At 43.7% G+C, this 15,766-nt stretch overlaps 1 protein-coding gene across 1 annotated transcript in view; it reads right to left on the reverse strand.

The window, feature by feature from the left end:
• Positions 1-1,193, reverse strand: part of MYO16 (myosin XVI) — a 465,799-nt gene extending 464,606 nt beyond the window's left edge. The window contains exon 1 of the mRNA XM_029938403.1: positions 1,081-1,193. Coding sequence (XP_029794263.1) covers positions 1,081-1,108 — 28 coding nt within the window. The 5' untranslated portion in view covers positions 1,109-1,193. The remainder of the gene's footprint in view (positions 1-1,080) is intronic.
• Between the last annotated feature and the right edge of the window lie 14,573 nt (positions 1,194-15,766).

Below are 15,766 nucleotides of genomic sequence, written 5' to 3' on the forward strand. Positions count from 1 at the left end.
GAACTAAAATTATCCTGCAAGCCAGATGCCTGTCTCTTTGGGGTCTGGTGAAGAGTAAGGCATTTTTGTTCTCGTTAATCACAGATTTTTCATTCCTACCTACATCCCCCACAAAGACAAAAGAAAAAGATTTGTTTTACTATTATCTTTCACTCTCCTTTAGTGCAAAACTCAAGATCCACTCAAAATGTACTCCCTTTAAACATTACTTTACACAGAACACGGAATGTCCTTTGCCAACCCAACCCTCATCCTCAGAGGAAACCATTTTCTACTAATGTCATGTGTCACATATGTCATCTGTCACTTTAAGACGAGGACATACATGTACAGAAGTTTTTAGAAGTGCCACAGGAGAAAGCGGGCATATCTAGCAAGCCATTTTTGCTATAAATATGTCTCCCCCTTCCTGATCACTGTCCAGTGAAGGTTCAGATGCAGCTTTTTATGTAGCTAAGAAAATCGTTAAAAAAAAATCAGGCACTGAAGAGAACCTTTGTGGACTTATCAGGAGTGACAGACTGTTTTTCACCATGCTAGCATCCGTGCAGAGCATTTGGTACACATGGCACTCGAGTCCCTGAGCACCCCAAGGTAAATGGTGCAAGGACAAAAGTTTACAGTCAAGGGTAATCGGAAAGATCAAGCTTACAAGTTGAGCTCTGGAAGCCGGCAGAAGCAGTAAAATTGGAGCGAATGACAATAACCAAATGGCTTCAGCCCTACATTCCTGAACTAAGTTTTTATACACACACTGTATCATTATATTCAGATACCCAGAAACACCCTTCTAAAATCCCTTTTCATGGATTGCTAGGGGTTTTTTTTTTTAATTACTGTATGTATGGATTTCCTAAAAAGGTCAAGTGTTAAAGATCCCTGTACCATCAGCATTTGGATGACAGCACAAGGATTTCCGAACCCGAAATCAAGAGCACATACATTCAAGCACGGCACACAGCGTCCAGAGCCACCCCTCCACGTCCCTCGTCTGCAGGTGGCTTGCCGGCAGACCGGCACCTGCACAGAACGATCTCTCAAGAAAGACAGCCATGTGGGCAAAACGGCGAGCCTACTTACAGCACTTGATAAAATGATAGTGAGACATCTTTCCAGCTCAGACAGCAGTCGCACGCCGGGGTCCAGCATTGTCCTCTGCGGCCACTGGAGTCCCCGGGCAATGCATTATTCAGAGTCCTTCCTCAGGTAACAGTGTGCCCGGGATGCATGCATGATTGAACCGAGGCTCTGCTCCCTGATCCTGCAGAAAGCTCCAAACTCATTCGCATTCGCAGCTGGAGTTCTGAGAAGCCTCTCCTGGGCGGGTCTGGAGCCACCGCTGCCACACGTGCGATTGTAGCGCCGGGTGATTGACAGGGCTCCGAGAGCCCCGGCCCGGCGACCGTCAGCTCTAATTGGCGTGCACACGCAGCCGCATTCTGCCGGCACGGAGGTGCTGCGGTGCGGCTCTCCCGGTCCTGCCTGGAAATGGCTTTTCAATAGCTTTCAGACGGCAGCCAACGAGCTGATGAGTGGGCTGGAGGGAGGAAACTCGACAAGGGAGCCTAAATTTTATTCCTGCACATGGGCCTCGAGCCAAGTGTGACCAGATCCCTAGCCGGTGGCAGAGCAGACTATTTTTAGTGGCCACCAGTTGCTGTCTGAGAACAGGCAATGGACAGCAGGATCTCAAAATACCCCCTCTTGGAATCGGAGGTCATTGGGTCTGCCTCTTTGTAATGAGAAAATGACATTCCATTTCCCAACACATCTTTTCTGTTTTCTGTGCAGAATGTAAAACTACAATTATGCACACGTGTGTGCACGCGCACGCGCGCGCGCACGCACGCACACACACACACACACACACACACACAAGCTTTGGGTTTGCAAAGCTTTACAAATTTGGGAGTCTGCCACCTCTGCAGACTTTGATGGATATCGCTGTAAGAAGTCAGACTGATCTGGAATCAGAAAGAAAGAGATCTGTGGTCTTCAAGGACTACTGCAGTCAGAATAAACATCATGCTCATAATGCAATAGCCATGTTCGCAGGAGATAAAGGTCATAGTTAAGTCACTTACAGATGCAAATTAATTGTCTTTACAAATGGAGAATTTTGATCATGATCTCCGCAGATGACTTGACAGGGTCTAGAATTTGTGTTTCGGATTTCAAGGGCATTGGAAAGACAAGCATGAGGTTGAATGTACACATCCTTCTGTGGCAGAAGCTGAGGTCTCGGATTCCCTTACGAAGCAAAACTTGAAGGGCGGCACCTTCACTAAGCAGAAAGATTATACAATGCAAACCTATGCAACAGAGGGTCGTGCCTCACGTTTTCAATGAGAAATCATTCTAACCATTTAAACAGTATGATGTCTAGAAGAACAAGTTCAAGGTCTGGGTCAGGATGGCCTGAGTTCAGATCCAGATTCGATCACTTACTGGAGTATCAACTTGAACAAGTCATTTTAACTAAAGCTTCAGTTTCCTCACTGATGCATGGGAAGTACAATTCTTGACCTTTGTTCCAAAGGTCAGAAAAACACCTACACAAATAGTGTATCCTGTTGGCATGCACTAAAAGGTTGTCATCAGCGTTAACAACAAAACAACAGTAAATACTGAATGACTGCAGTGGACACGCTAACTTGTTTTCCCAAGAATTAGGATGCAGATTTGGAACTGTTACCAATAATATGAATTCTCCATTCATTGATTCATTCATTCTACAATTAATTATTGAGAGTCAGTGTTACACAGGTCACCCTTTTAAGTGCTTTTCCAGAATGGAAAATTCCCTCTATATGCAAGGAATCCACAGCCTACTCTTAAAGACTTTTTGTCTGTTTCAAATGTTCCCTAATAAAACTGCCAGAGACAACCATGCATGACTGTTACCCAACAGAGAACAATGCTCTCTCTCACCTCAGGACAAGGCTTCATATTCCCAGACATGAATTCGGAGTGTATCTGAATGTGGCCCAGTAACTCTCTCCACCGAGGTATCCCTACACCCGCCTCTTAACACAAAGGTGTGTTGCTTCATCCCTTCCTTAAATATGCCAGTTTCTTAGTTTTCTGCAAACTTCGTGTCTCGACATAAGACATACTCCAAACATGGCCTAAGACGACTGAGCTCTAGGACACCATTTCCTCTTTGAAAGGAAAAGAAATTAATGTAGGAGACTCAGATAAAGCATGGTGTGCGCTTAGGAAAGAAAATATGTTATTGAAACTAGGATTGATTGGGCCCCCAAAAAATCTGTTATTACCCAACTCAAAATCCCCTCAAGGAAGAATCTGAACAAAATCCCCCGTGAGCACTAACATCTCACCGCACACTTCAGGGGCTCGTTACCAAATGCGTTCATGACTCTCTGGTTCATTCATCCCATAGATATCTGTCAAGTCACCGTCCACTGAGACACACTGGGAAGGCTGGTGTTCCTCCCCTCGAAGTGTTTGTCGCCTGGTGAAATATAGACCGTCACGCAAGGCAGCACAGGGCAGTGCGCTAGAAATTACAAGACGGGAAATGTGGATCTCCGATCTGAAGGAACAATGTCCGATCCAGGTTAGAGCTGAAGCAGGCTATCCTAAGAGATGCATTCTACCTTTATTATAATACTCAGGATCTGCTTCATATGCACAAACTGTATATATCTAGAATTCCCCCAGATTCAAAAGTTTTCTCATCTCTTTATCGCTGAAAACCACATACTTGTGCTCAAAACATTAGTAGATGTTTAACCACAAACAAATACAGTGTTATGTATTTCTTCATTATAAACCGAAAAATGTATGTAAGCATTATTAATAAAGAGAGAAAATAATGCTGGCTGTATTCATTTCACTTCCTTTATAAAATAGAAAAATACTAGTAATTTACAACCGGTTAATCTTTCTTGGTCTCTGTCCACCCCTAAGAAGTACAACCCAGTGTTAAGAGATCAGACTGATGGGTTCAGGATTCTTTGAATCTGAAAGAGTAAACATAACGTCAGAGTTGGTGATGAGGGCAGACAGGAAAGACTTAGACTGGATTAGCTACATTGCTAGTAACTTCTCTTGCCGACTACGGTCATCCAGTACAAAATGCAACCACTCATTAAAAGAAGCTGCTTCTCAGTGCCACGAAAGTTACACACATTTCATTATCTTTCAGAATTTTGACAATGACCCATTGTTCTCTGTGAATGACACATATCATATTTCAAAAGCAATTTGGAATAATAGAGAAATTCTTTTTTCTCTTTTATGCGCCCAACAGCTGCTCACTATTCACACTATTTCTGATTAAAAAAACACATGATTTCTTCCTTTCAAATGTTAGCATCATTATACACCAGATTCTTTTCAAATGATTTCCTGGCCCAAAAAAAAAAAATATGAGAGTAGAATGATTCTTGTGACAGATGAGCACTTCAAACTTACATACTTACTTATTATTAAATATCTTTTCAAGTGGGTTACATGGTTTCAAAACAGTTTTCCTAACGAAAGCTCACAGGTGAGAGAGTATTTACCTTAGTCCTCTGTTTGGACAGCTCTGTTATGCCAGTCTTTTCAGAGACAATTTCTAAATCGAATAATCCTGTAACTTTCACACCTTCTTAAATGATGGAAGTAAAAGTCAAGTTTACAAACACAGTGAGTTTATGGAGGGTTCGTACATGTACTAAGTTACTATAAAAATGCCATGTGAGGCTATGAATCACTTGTGCAAACTGTTTATTATTCAAATTCAAGCTCTCTGAGGTAGGCATCTTTGCCTCTGCTCTGGGTATAGGTGTGGGCTTAGAAATATTAGAGTTTGGTGAAACAAACCACACACAGATTTTGTTCCACACATGATTCCCCACAAAATGGCTGGGAACTGAATTTACAGCATCACCTGTCATGCACACTGAATGCTTCTAGGTAGATGGAGCTGCCACCTTCCCTCCTGAGAATGACTCTGGTTTAGTAAGTGAAGGTCCTATAAGATGTAAGGGGGCCTTAACTGAAGACTTCAGAGAAGGAAAGATGTGAGCTGTCAAGAAGAATGAGGCATCCCCAAACTCAGTATTTGCTAGAAAACCGGCCTCACTGGTCATCCCGCAGATGCCTCGGGACCAGGATCAAGCCTGCCTTGCCTGATGGATCAGACACCTGCCTTTCTAACCAGCTCCCTTTCCACAGTCTGCCACCTGTTGAGGGTGATCTTTATTTCAACCAGTCTGTTAATTCACCGGCTTCCCACCTTCAAAAAGTCCCACAAATCTCCTAGCAGAACAAGCAGCCACTTAACTAGATGCAGGCAAGCGTAGGAAAAGCGGGCAAGGAATTTACAACCTGGATCTGCATGGCTGGGAAGGCAGGAGAGGTTAACGCAGGCCACCCTTTCTACAGCAGCAGAGCAGGGAGGGGGCTAACCCAGCGGAGCACAGCTTTGGACCTCAATGTGAACATGTAATAGAAGGGCTGGAAAATACTCATGAGCATGAGCATTGCTATTTTCATAGAAGAGCAATGTAAGTAAAAATGATGCAATTTTAAAATTGTTCCTGGCCCCTGGGTGGCTCAGTTAGTTGAGTGTCTGACGTGGGCTCAGGTCATGATCTCACAGTTTGTGAGTTCAAGCCCCACGTCGCGCTCTGTGCTACAGCTCAGAGTGTGGAGCCTGCTTCGGATTCTGTGTCTCCCTCTCTCTGCCCGTCTCCCACTTGCTCTCTCTCTCAAAAATAAATAAAAACATTTTAAGAAGTTAAAAAAAATCGTTCCATGAAAGAGAAGATGCTCTTTATGTGATGCAATATAGAGTAATGTAACATATGCATATATGTGCACTGAAATGGATATTTTTATATATATCAATTTTTATACATGCACATGTGCGCGTGCACACACGCACACACACACACACACACACACACACAGAGTCTATATGTGATGCTTTAGCTGTTTCCTAGAGGTATCTGGTTACTCACAATCCCTTTGTGATTTCTATCTCCCTAATGAAAATGAAATGCTCTGAATTCTAATGTATCAATTAAACCAACTATCTAGGAGAGGACATTTGTAAACTTTAGCAAATGGATTCACCTAAATGTTAACATTGAAATCTCTCCAGTGTGTGTGGAACAATGACCCGGGTGACCTGTCCACTTTCAGACTTTGCTCCAAATGTCTCACTCACCAAAACTTCACAGTGAACACGAGTTTGCAAACCTTACCTGTACACGAGACACGGACTGTGCTAACATCTGTGTGGTTGCACTAGGTTTGCGCACATGTGTGTATATGCAGGTAGAGATTTGCAAAAGAGGAAGTAAGCATTCTCTGCCTTGTTTTTCAATCCATTTGCAGGTGCACACAGCTTCCAGCAAGTGGCGGGCCACCCAAATGGACGTTCTGTGATGACCAAGGTAACTGTAGAGATCAGTGATGGCCTAAGTAACAAGGCTCAACTAGGTGGGCAGATCTGTACACAATTGTCACTAAGGAGAGAATTTCGAGGGAAGTAATTTGAAGATGTAAAAGATCATTTTAATTTTCCTGAAATAAGATGAAAGAAATTTTGAGGGAATTGATTTTGGAGTCTCTCCTTCTTAGATCCCCGACTGATACACGTTCCTTAAAAAAAAAAAAAAAAAGTCTCTTCATTTGTGTCTTGTCCTTGTCTACACACACTACACACTAGGTTACTTACCCAGTTTCCCTGAATCCACTGAAATTCATTTTGAGCCCATTTAATCTGCAAACTCTTCTTGATTTTTTTGGTCCTAAATGAGCCCTAGCTTTGACTGACCCCCTACTCACTGTTCTCTGTACCAGTCATTACAGCACCTGATAACACAATGCTTTGTATTTCTTGAAATGGCATCACATGGGAAGTCTCTTTAGACTTAGATAATCAGTAGTTTGAAGTATAGACGTTCTACTTTTGCTTGTCTTCTACAAAGTCCAGAACATGAGTGAATGAACATTTGGGTCACCAAATAAAGAGCCAGAGACTTAGAATTGCTACAAGCCATCATCTGGGTCATGACACGTGACATCTTGGGGATGTTATATTAGCTTCAGGACGACTGAGCACTTGGGAAAACATCACTTGTTATACTGGAGCGAGAAGGAGCAGAGGAGAAAGATGGCATGCAAGATACACCCCCTTTCACGTGGGCATGTCTCTAACGAGCAGACTTAGCTGATCTGCCTTTCCAGTATTCCCTCTGAACTTAAAGTGGATCACAGGAAGAGGAGGGCAAACAGTGTAACTTCCTTTATTCAACAAATTATCAAAAAATTAAAATAAGTGAGCTCCCTGGTGGCAGACTCCACTTTGGAATACAAAAGATCAAGCGTGGTGTTTATAGTTAAGAGCCAAAATTTAACAATGTATTAAAGGGATCTGGGAAAAACAACTGTACAGTGAAATATCCAAAATCACAAATGGCATCTAATTATTTCCCAAACTTGAAGCCTACAGCTTTTTGGATAAGCTGCAATAGGACTCACTGATGGCGCTGGCTCCCGGGAGCTATTTCTGCGTATCTACAGGCGGGGCTGTCAAGGCCGTGAGTATTGACACCCTTGGGTCAAGGATTAACAGCCCATGGATGATACAAACATGCCTTAGGAGCTAAAGGTAGGGTGTCGCTCTGGGGAGATTTGGGGAGTAATCTCGCCAGACCCATTTGCTTATAATATAGTACATTATTATTGTATTTTAGGGTGTTATAACTGGAGACTTCTTCGCTCTAGCAAAGATTTGTTTACATTCTCTCTCTCCCTCTCTCCCTCTCTTTCTCTCTCTCCCTCCACGGCCCCCAAGTTTCTGTCACAGAGATAACCACAGGGACTTCTCAGAGCGAAGCTAGAGACACAGAAGAACCCTGCAGGCACTGGATAAGGCTAATGAACCAGGCTCGTCCTTCCCATCAGCAGGGCTCCGCCAGTCGGGGGCCCTCCTCACGCTGACCTGAGCGAACATGCTCAGATCTGCATCCTGTCTCTGCCACTCCTTGCAGGTCAGACCACCTCTTTGAGGTTCAAGTTCCTCAGAGGAAAACGGAGATAAGGATACACACCTGCGGAATCCTGATGCCCAGGCCAGGGGGCACGCGACACGCCTCCACACAGCCATTCGTTTCAAAACAACGTGTGCACTCTGAGTTTCACCGGCCTTGTGCTATCTTTATATTATTGAAAAGATTTATTACGGGATTTGCCCCGATGACACCACCACCCTTTGGCACGGCCGAGCAGGCCTCCATGACCAGTGAAACCCAGTCTCCGTAAACTTTCCATGTGTATCAGGAGCCAGGCACTGAATACACGGCTCAGCTTCAAGGAATTCCATCAGCCTGGAAACAGGTGTGTGCACTATGCATGGGACAGTTACAGCTCGGACCTAGACCCTGCCCCAGGGAGCTTACCAAGATTAGAGAGCAGGAAAAAAATTATTGAACGACTGCACAGTATCTTGAAGGCACAGTCTTACTAAGCTGATGACCAAAGCTTGAGGGTCTGGATAATACTTCTTCTGAGGAAGGGACATCTAATCAGACACCTGAGTACAAGTGGGAAGAAATCTGGTAAAGGAGGCAGCCGGACAGGGTAACATGAGGGACATTCAAGACAGGCTCAGACTAAAAAACAAAGCAGTTGGGCATGACAACAGGAGAAGTTTCTGGAATGGCCAGGGAAGTCAGCAGAGCCAGCCAGGGTGGGGACAGGGGTGAGGGGATTCTATTCCTTCGCAGGAAGGCTGGAAGGGATGGTGAGAGGTGCAGTTTATGAGCATTGCTGACCGTCAGGAGAGGCTGCAGCGGGAGACAGCAATGGGGGTCGTCTCCAGGGGCAGCTGTGCAGGAAATGCAAGGGGGGGGTGCTGGGGGCGGGACAAAGGTAGCAGGAAGTGGGGAGAGAGACTGCACATCTCCAACCAACTGCAAGCCCCCCACAACCTGTGCCAAATCCCCTCCGTGAGCTGGTTTCCCTCTTTAGAAGCCCCTGCTTTCCGACCCTCCCACCAGCCTTTGCCCCAGGTCCTCAGAAGGGCAGATTCAAGCTGATCTAATGTGCTACTTTCATTGACTTCCCGTCACCAATTCTAGAAAGATCTCTCCTCTAGAAGCCCCAACTCCACAAGTCCTGCGCGTGGAACTGTCATCAAGGGAGAGTCCCGGACGCCTGAAACAGTCACTTGGATCTATCCTCTCCGTTTTTTTAACCCGTCCTCCCTCGCCTTCAGGGTGGTGTGTGGGTCCCAAATACCCGAACCGTCCTGAAGCCTGGGTTGTCAGAAATATAAATACATGCAGTGTCAGTCCCTGTCGCACTTCCAGAATAAATATTCAAATCAGTTGTTCAGAATAAGTGAATCATGAATAAGCTTCTCAGTGAACGGTTTTAGGAAGTGACTTCAAATTTCTTCTGAAGGCTTAATTCTGTATTGCATCTAGAAAGTGCTTAGCATGGGGCTTTTCTAATCACTGTTAGCTGTGAGCCTACCTAATCCTGCTGACAAATCCCCCCTCAGAGGAGGTACTATCATCTTTTTTTGACAGAAGAGGAAACTGAGTCACAAAGACTAAGCCAGATTCCCCAAATCCCATGACAATGTGAGCATACACCAACTCACCAAGATGCTCAGGCCACCGCATACGTCACACCCTCCTTCAACGCATGCCAAGTCCTGCTGGGGGATCAAGCCTTCCTTTCAGACTCTAGAGTCCGCCAAAGACTCTCAGCCCTGAGCACCTACTTCTTCTGTCTGGAACATTCCTTGCTCCCTTTGGCACCACCAACCTCCTTTGTTTGATTAACCCAGCCGTACACATTAGGTCCCTAAAGAGGGAGAGGAGAGAGTGAGGGAAGTTGCCCACCGAAAAGACCTACAGAGAAGGAAAAGGTGAAGAAGATGAGAAGGTGGGGAGCATAAGATAGAAAACAAGCAACTGAGGATCAGCGGTGGGTGCATCACCTCCCGGGCTCTGTCCCCACCCCTCTGTTCTTTGCCTAGGTGAGCTGCCGTGCCTTCCGAGGCCATGCCTTCCGATTCTGCATCCCATTATCGTTATTTATGTCCTACGTGGGTTTTCTCTCAAAATGCTAATATGACGCTAACACAGTGATGTTTACTCTTACGCCCTAGCATATCCATCAGGGCAGCGCACCGTGTGCAGGGTCAGCTAGCCATGAGTACAAAGTGAAGGAAGTAGTTAGGAAAGATCTACAGATAAGAAGGAGGACTCACTGGAGGGAAGAGGGACACATTTTTATATATGGGATTTAAGAGGCAGAGAGCTATGGAATTTTAAATTCTTATAAAGTAGCTAAACCATAATCACTTTGATAGACTTTTCTTTCAGTTGAACCTAGTGTAGCCACTAGCAATCCTGGTAATATTATAGGGTATTTTCGGAGCACGGAGGAGGATGATACACATCTCTAGACCCCAATATGGAGGTGTTAATTAAGTGGGCTACGGTAGGATGCAATGCGATGGGCGCGAAGAAGCTTCACCGAAATAAAAGTCTCACGTGAACCTAGCGGGATGTTTTGAGGGTGTCAAACGCAGAACTCTTCATTTACATAAAGTTCAAGAGCACATAAAACTAACTTACGATGATAGAAGTTTTAAAAGTGGACTGTTCCAGAATGAGGGGAATGTTTCATATTTTGATCAGGCATATTTTGACACAAATAGAGAGAGATATGAAGATATATAAAGTTTTATTGAGCTGTAAGATCCATGCTCTTTACTGTATCCAAATTACATCTACATTTTTTTTTAAGTGTCGTGAAAAGTAATACAGTTCTGAACACAGCAGCAAAAGGTTTAGCAAAAGAAAGACTTCCAGGGGGTATAAAACAAAGGTAGTTCGTTTTACATGCATTGCTTCAACAACCACTGATCCATAGGCTACATAGATGCATTCTTATAAACACAGTCTAGTCATTGCCCTTCCAACGATTCCTCGCGAGGCAAACTGTCAATTATACTACAATTCGGTCAATGCAAAGGTGAACTTTACACAGCATCACGGTGGCACAGCACTAAGTGTCTTTCAGGAAGAAGGGTGCTCACAAGAGGTAAGAAAAGACAGTTTCCAGGAGAGGGCATCAAACAAAGGCATAGTGCATCAAGACTGCTCTATGCCAACTGGATTTCGGGAACGTGCGCACTGAGGATTAGGAAGGGGTTAGAGCTGAACCCGAAGAGACAGACAAGAGCACATCACTATGGACGCTGCATACAGCCACACAATGCTTGATCACCTCGGCCGGCTTTATTTAATCTGGGATCCCACAACATTCCATAGACTCTTGCACGAGGGTCCACAGTTTTTCAAAGGGATCCCTGGCCCAAGGAAGACCCTTCCTGAAATTGATGGAGAGTGGTTAGCAGATTTTAAACAAATGGGCTAAATCATGAGCCTCTGGGAAGGAGAGCTCACAGGGAGACAGGATGGGCAGGAGGGAAGTAAATTAAAAGCTCTTACCGAAGTCCAAGCCAGACATCATGAGGCCTTGAAAGAGAGCCATGAAGGTAGGGACAGGGCAGCCTGGGTAAATTCTCAGGAAGGAATCAACGACTTTGAGACTGCTGGGGCAGGAGGGGAGACGCAGCACAAGAGAAGGAGAAAAGACTGGCCCCCAACATGTTTGTGGAGGCCATCACGGGGATGAAGGAGCGGAAAAGCAAGAGGTGGTTGGGGGAAAGGCAGTACGGGATTCTGTGGGGACGGAGAGTCTAAATAATGTCCACAACAGAATAAAAACTACACATAGGAGGTGTTCCAAATGTCTTGCCCGTCACTGGGGTGCCTGGCTGGCTCAGTGGGGTAAGCATCCTACTCTTGATTTCAGCTCTGGCCATCACCTCACAGTTCAGGAGTTCGAGCCCCTCGCTGGGCTCTGCACTGGCAGTGGGGAGCCTTCTTGGGATCCTCTGTCTCCCTCTCTCTCTGCGCCTCCCCTGCTCATGCTGTCTCTGTCTCTCCCAAAATAAATAAATATACTTAAAAAGGGGTCTTGTCCTCCGATCCCTGTAAAACGATCATTTGTCACTTTATCCAATAATGACAGTGCCCTCTGCTGCGCACGGGGCCTGTGCTGCTGTGAGGAGGACACAGGCGGCAGTAAACACAGGTTCTGGCCTCCCTTCCTTTCTTCTTTTGTTTGTCCCTTAGTAGCTGCTTTTATGGCATCTATAGTGGGAGGCAGGGTGCCGGGTCGTGAGGCAGAGAGAGCCCCTGCCTGTGACCAGCTCGAAGCCTCAGGAAACCAAATGACATGCTCTTCTGGATTCCGTAAATTCTGGCTTACGAAATAAAATAAAAAGGAGGAAATGAGGCCGTCTCCAATCTATTGAGGAAGCAGATTTTACAGAATTTGGGGGGAATTCGCTAGCAGGCTTTGGGAGACTGCAGACGGGGAGACCCCGTGCCTGCGCAGGGCACTGAGGCCGGGGGTGGGGGCTGCCGGCCTCGAGAGGGATTCAGCCTCAGGGATAGGGAGTTAGGGTTGCTTCTGAATGTTCGGGAAACGTTCTAGCGTATAATGAGTTAGTTGGCCTTAGGAGGGAATGGATTGACGAGGGGCATTTGAAATCCATAGTTGACAGATAGTCTTCAGGTTCCTGGACCCATCCCAACTTTGGGGGGAATTCAGATCCTGCACTAAAAAATGTCACAGTTCCCTTAGGGGCAAAGGGAAGAATCTCCAGTTTAACTCACTCAGACTGGTTTACACACAAAGGGAAAAAAGCAAACCAGCGGCCTAAGGATAGATTTCGAGTCGCTTACTACCCTCTGACCCGTCAGCAAATGGCTAAGATTTGGCATAGGTGCTATCCACTGTTTTCTCAAATACCCAAAGCACATACAGTAACAGTGAAGCTATGAAAATCCCCAAAACAACTGAGGATTGCAGTCACTTCAAAACATTTCACTTTGTTCTGAATGCCTGCTAACTGGCTTTGTTCCTGGGGCATAAAATATTGAGAAAGGGAACAGATTTTCTCTATTAATGTCTATTACATATTCAATTCTCGTTTGAACTCGTTACTCTTCAAATACTCAAGTTAATAATAGTTATCGAAAGACTACTACATTCAACACCTTTTCCCTAGAGGCTAATTTGGACATGATGACTGAGAAAAATACATGGGTTCCATCCTTAAGGGACCTGCAGTGTCTTGGGGAAAAGAGGGTGTGCATGAAAGTCAAACTTGGCACAATTGTTGATGCCAAGTAAGTGCTTTATGAGTGGTAGGGGAGCACTGAAGACAGAGTGACTCATTCTAAATCAGGATCTAAGGGAGATGGATTGGAGCTGAGAGGAAGGTGGATAAGGAAATCAGATTGCAGAAAGCTGTAGTCAGCTCAGGAAAGAGGGAAGCGGGTAGTTAGTTTGTGTAACAATAGACCCTGTAGCATGGAGGTAGGTAATGGTAAATCAGGTTGTCTGGAAACTAAACCTAGAATAATCTAAATGCCTCTGGCAAACACTCATCTACTTTCTGTCTCTTTAGATTGGCCAATTCTAGACATTTCATAAATGGAAACAAACCATATGTGACCTTTTGGGTCTGGCTTCTTTCACTTAGCATAATGTGTTCAAGGTTCATACGTTTGGTAGCACAGATCAATACTTTGTTCTTCTTTATGGTAGAATTAATATTACATTGTATGGATCACATTTTGTTGATCTATTTCAATTGATGGATAGTTGGGTTATCTTCACTTTTGTTATTATAAATAATGCTGCTATGAATATGTATGTAGGGGTTTTTGTGTGGAGATACATCTTAAGTTCTCATGTTTTATACCTAGCAGTAGAATTTCTGGGACATATGATAATTCTATATTTACAATTTTGCACAGCTACCAAACTGTTTTCCAAAATGTGTGCACCATTTTAAAATGCCATCAGCAGCATACTAGATTTCCGATTTCCTTACATCCTTGCAAAAACAGGATATTGTCTGATCGTCTGATATTTTTAACTACCCTAGTGCATATGAAATGTATATCACTGCAGTTTCGATTTGCATTTCCATAATCATTAATGATGTTAAGCATCTTTTCATGTGCTTATAAGTCATCCGTATATCTTATTTGGAGAAATACCAAATTGAGTTTTTTGCCCATTTTTTAACTGGGTTATTATCTTTTGATTGTTGAGTTATAAGAGTACTTTATATATTCTGGAAAAGGATCTCTCTTTAGATATATAACTTTCAAGTATTTTCTCCCATCCTGTGGGTTTTGTTTTCATTGTTCTTAAAGGTATCCTTTCAACCACATACATAATAAATTTGATGTCGTTTACCCTTTTTTTTCCCACTAGTGATTGTGGTGTCATATCTAAGAACTCATTGCCTAATCCAGAGTCATAAATGTTTACTCCCAAGCCAGCTACAGAAAGACAAGTAGTGTAGGATCTCATTCTTAAGTGAATCTAAAAACTGCAACCCATAGAAGCAGAAAGTAGATTGGTGACTGCCAAGGGGAAGGGAAAATGAGGAGATGCTCATCTTAAGTTGTATGATGAACAAGATTTGGGTTTCAGACATCCAGCATGGTGACAATTGTCAATAACACTCTACTATACACTTGAAATTCCTTAAGAGTATGTCTTAAGTGTTCTCAACAAAATAAATAAGTAATGACAAGATACCTCTGTGAGGTGAAGGATACAGTAGTGAGCTTAGTGTGATACTCACTCCACAATGTATGAATGTATCAAGTCATCCCCACCATACACCTTAAATATATACAATTTCATTTGTCAACTATACCTTGGTAAGCTTGGGAGAAAAGAAATTAAACTTTATTTTTCCTGTATTTAAATAAAAAAAGGCACCTGGGTGGCTCAGTCGCTTAAGCATCCAACTTTAGCTCAAGCCATGATCTCATGGTTCATGAGTTTGAGCCCCACGTCGGGCTCGGGGCTGCCATCTCAGAGCCTGGAGCCTGCTTCACATTCTGTGTCTCCCTCTCTCTCTGCCCCTCCCCTGCTCATGCTCTCTCTCTTTCTCAAAAATAAATAAACATTTAAAAAAATTTTAGTTAAAATTAAAAGATTTACTGGAGCACCTAGGTGGATCAGTTGGTTAAGCCTCCAACTCTTGGTTTCCCTTTAGGTCATGATCTCCTGGTTTATGAGATTGAGCACCAATCGATCTTTTTTAAAAAAAAAGATTTACTCCCATGCTTCCTGATAAAAATGTTATAGTTGCTGCTCTTACACGTAGGTCTATGGTCCAGTTTAAGTTCATTTCTGGGTATGGGATGAAGTATGAGCCCCACTTCCTGCTTCTCTGTATGGATCTTCAATCGTCCTGGTCCCATTTGCTGAAAAACCTACAAATTCCCCATCGGATGATCTTGCCAACCTTGTCAAAAATTGATAGATCACAAAGATAAGTGAAGGCTTTATATTTACACTCTTAATTCTATCACATTAATCCATACATCTAGCCTTATGCCATACCATCTTGATTGCTGTAGTTCTGTGGTAATTTTGAACCTGGGAAGCATCAATCCTATTTGGTTCTTCATCAAGACTGATCTGGCTAGTGTATTCCTTGCACTTACATATTGATTTCAAGTTTAGATTGTCTGTTTATTTAAAAAGTACCACCTATAATTTTATTTTATTTTATTTTTTATTTTATTTATTTTGAGAGAGAGACAGAGACAGAGACAGAGAGAGTTAGTAGGGGAAGAAGAAAAAAGAGCAATAGACAGAGAGAGAGAACCTCAAG

The sequence above is a fragment of the Suricata suricatta genome, chromosome 4 (genome assembly GCF_006229205.1).
Source record: "Suricata suricatta isolate VVHF042 chromosome 4, meerkat_22Aug2017_6uvM2_HiC, whole genome shotgun sequence".
In the NCBI taxonomy this organism is placed as follows: domain Eukaryota; kingdom Metazoa; phylum Chordata; class Mammalia; order Carnivora; family Herpestidae; genus Suricata; species Suricata suricatta.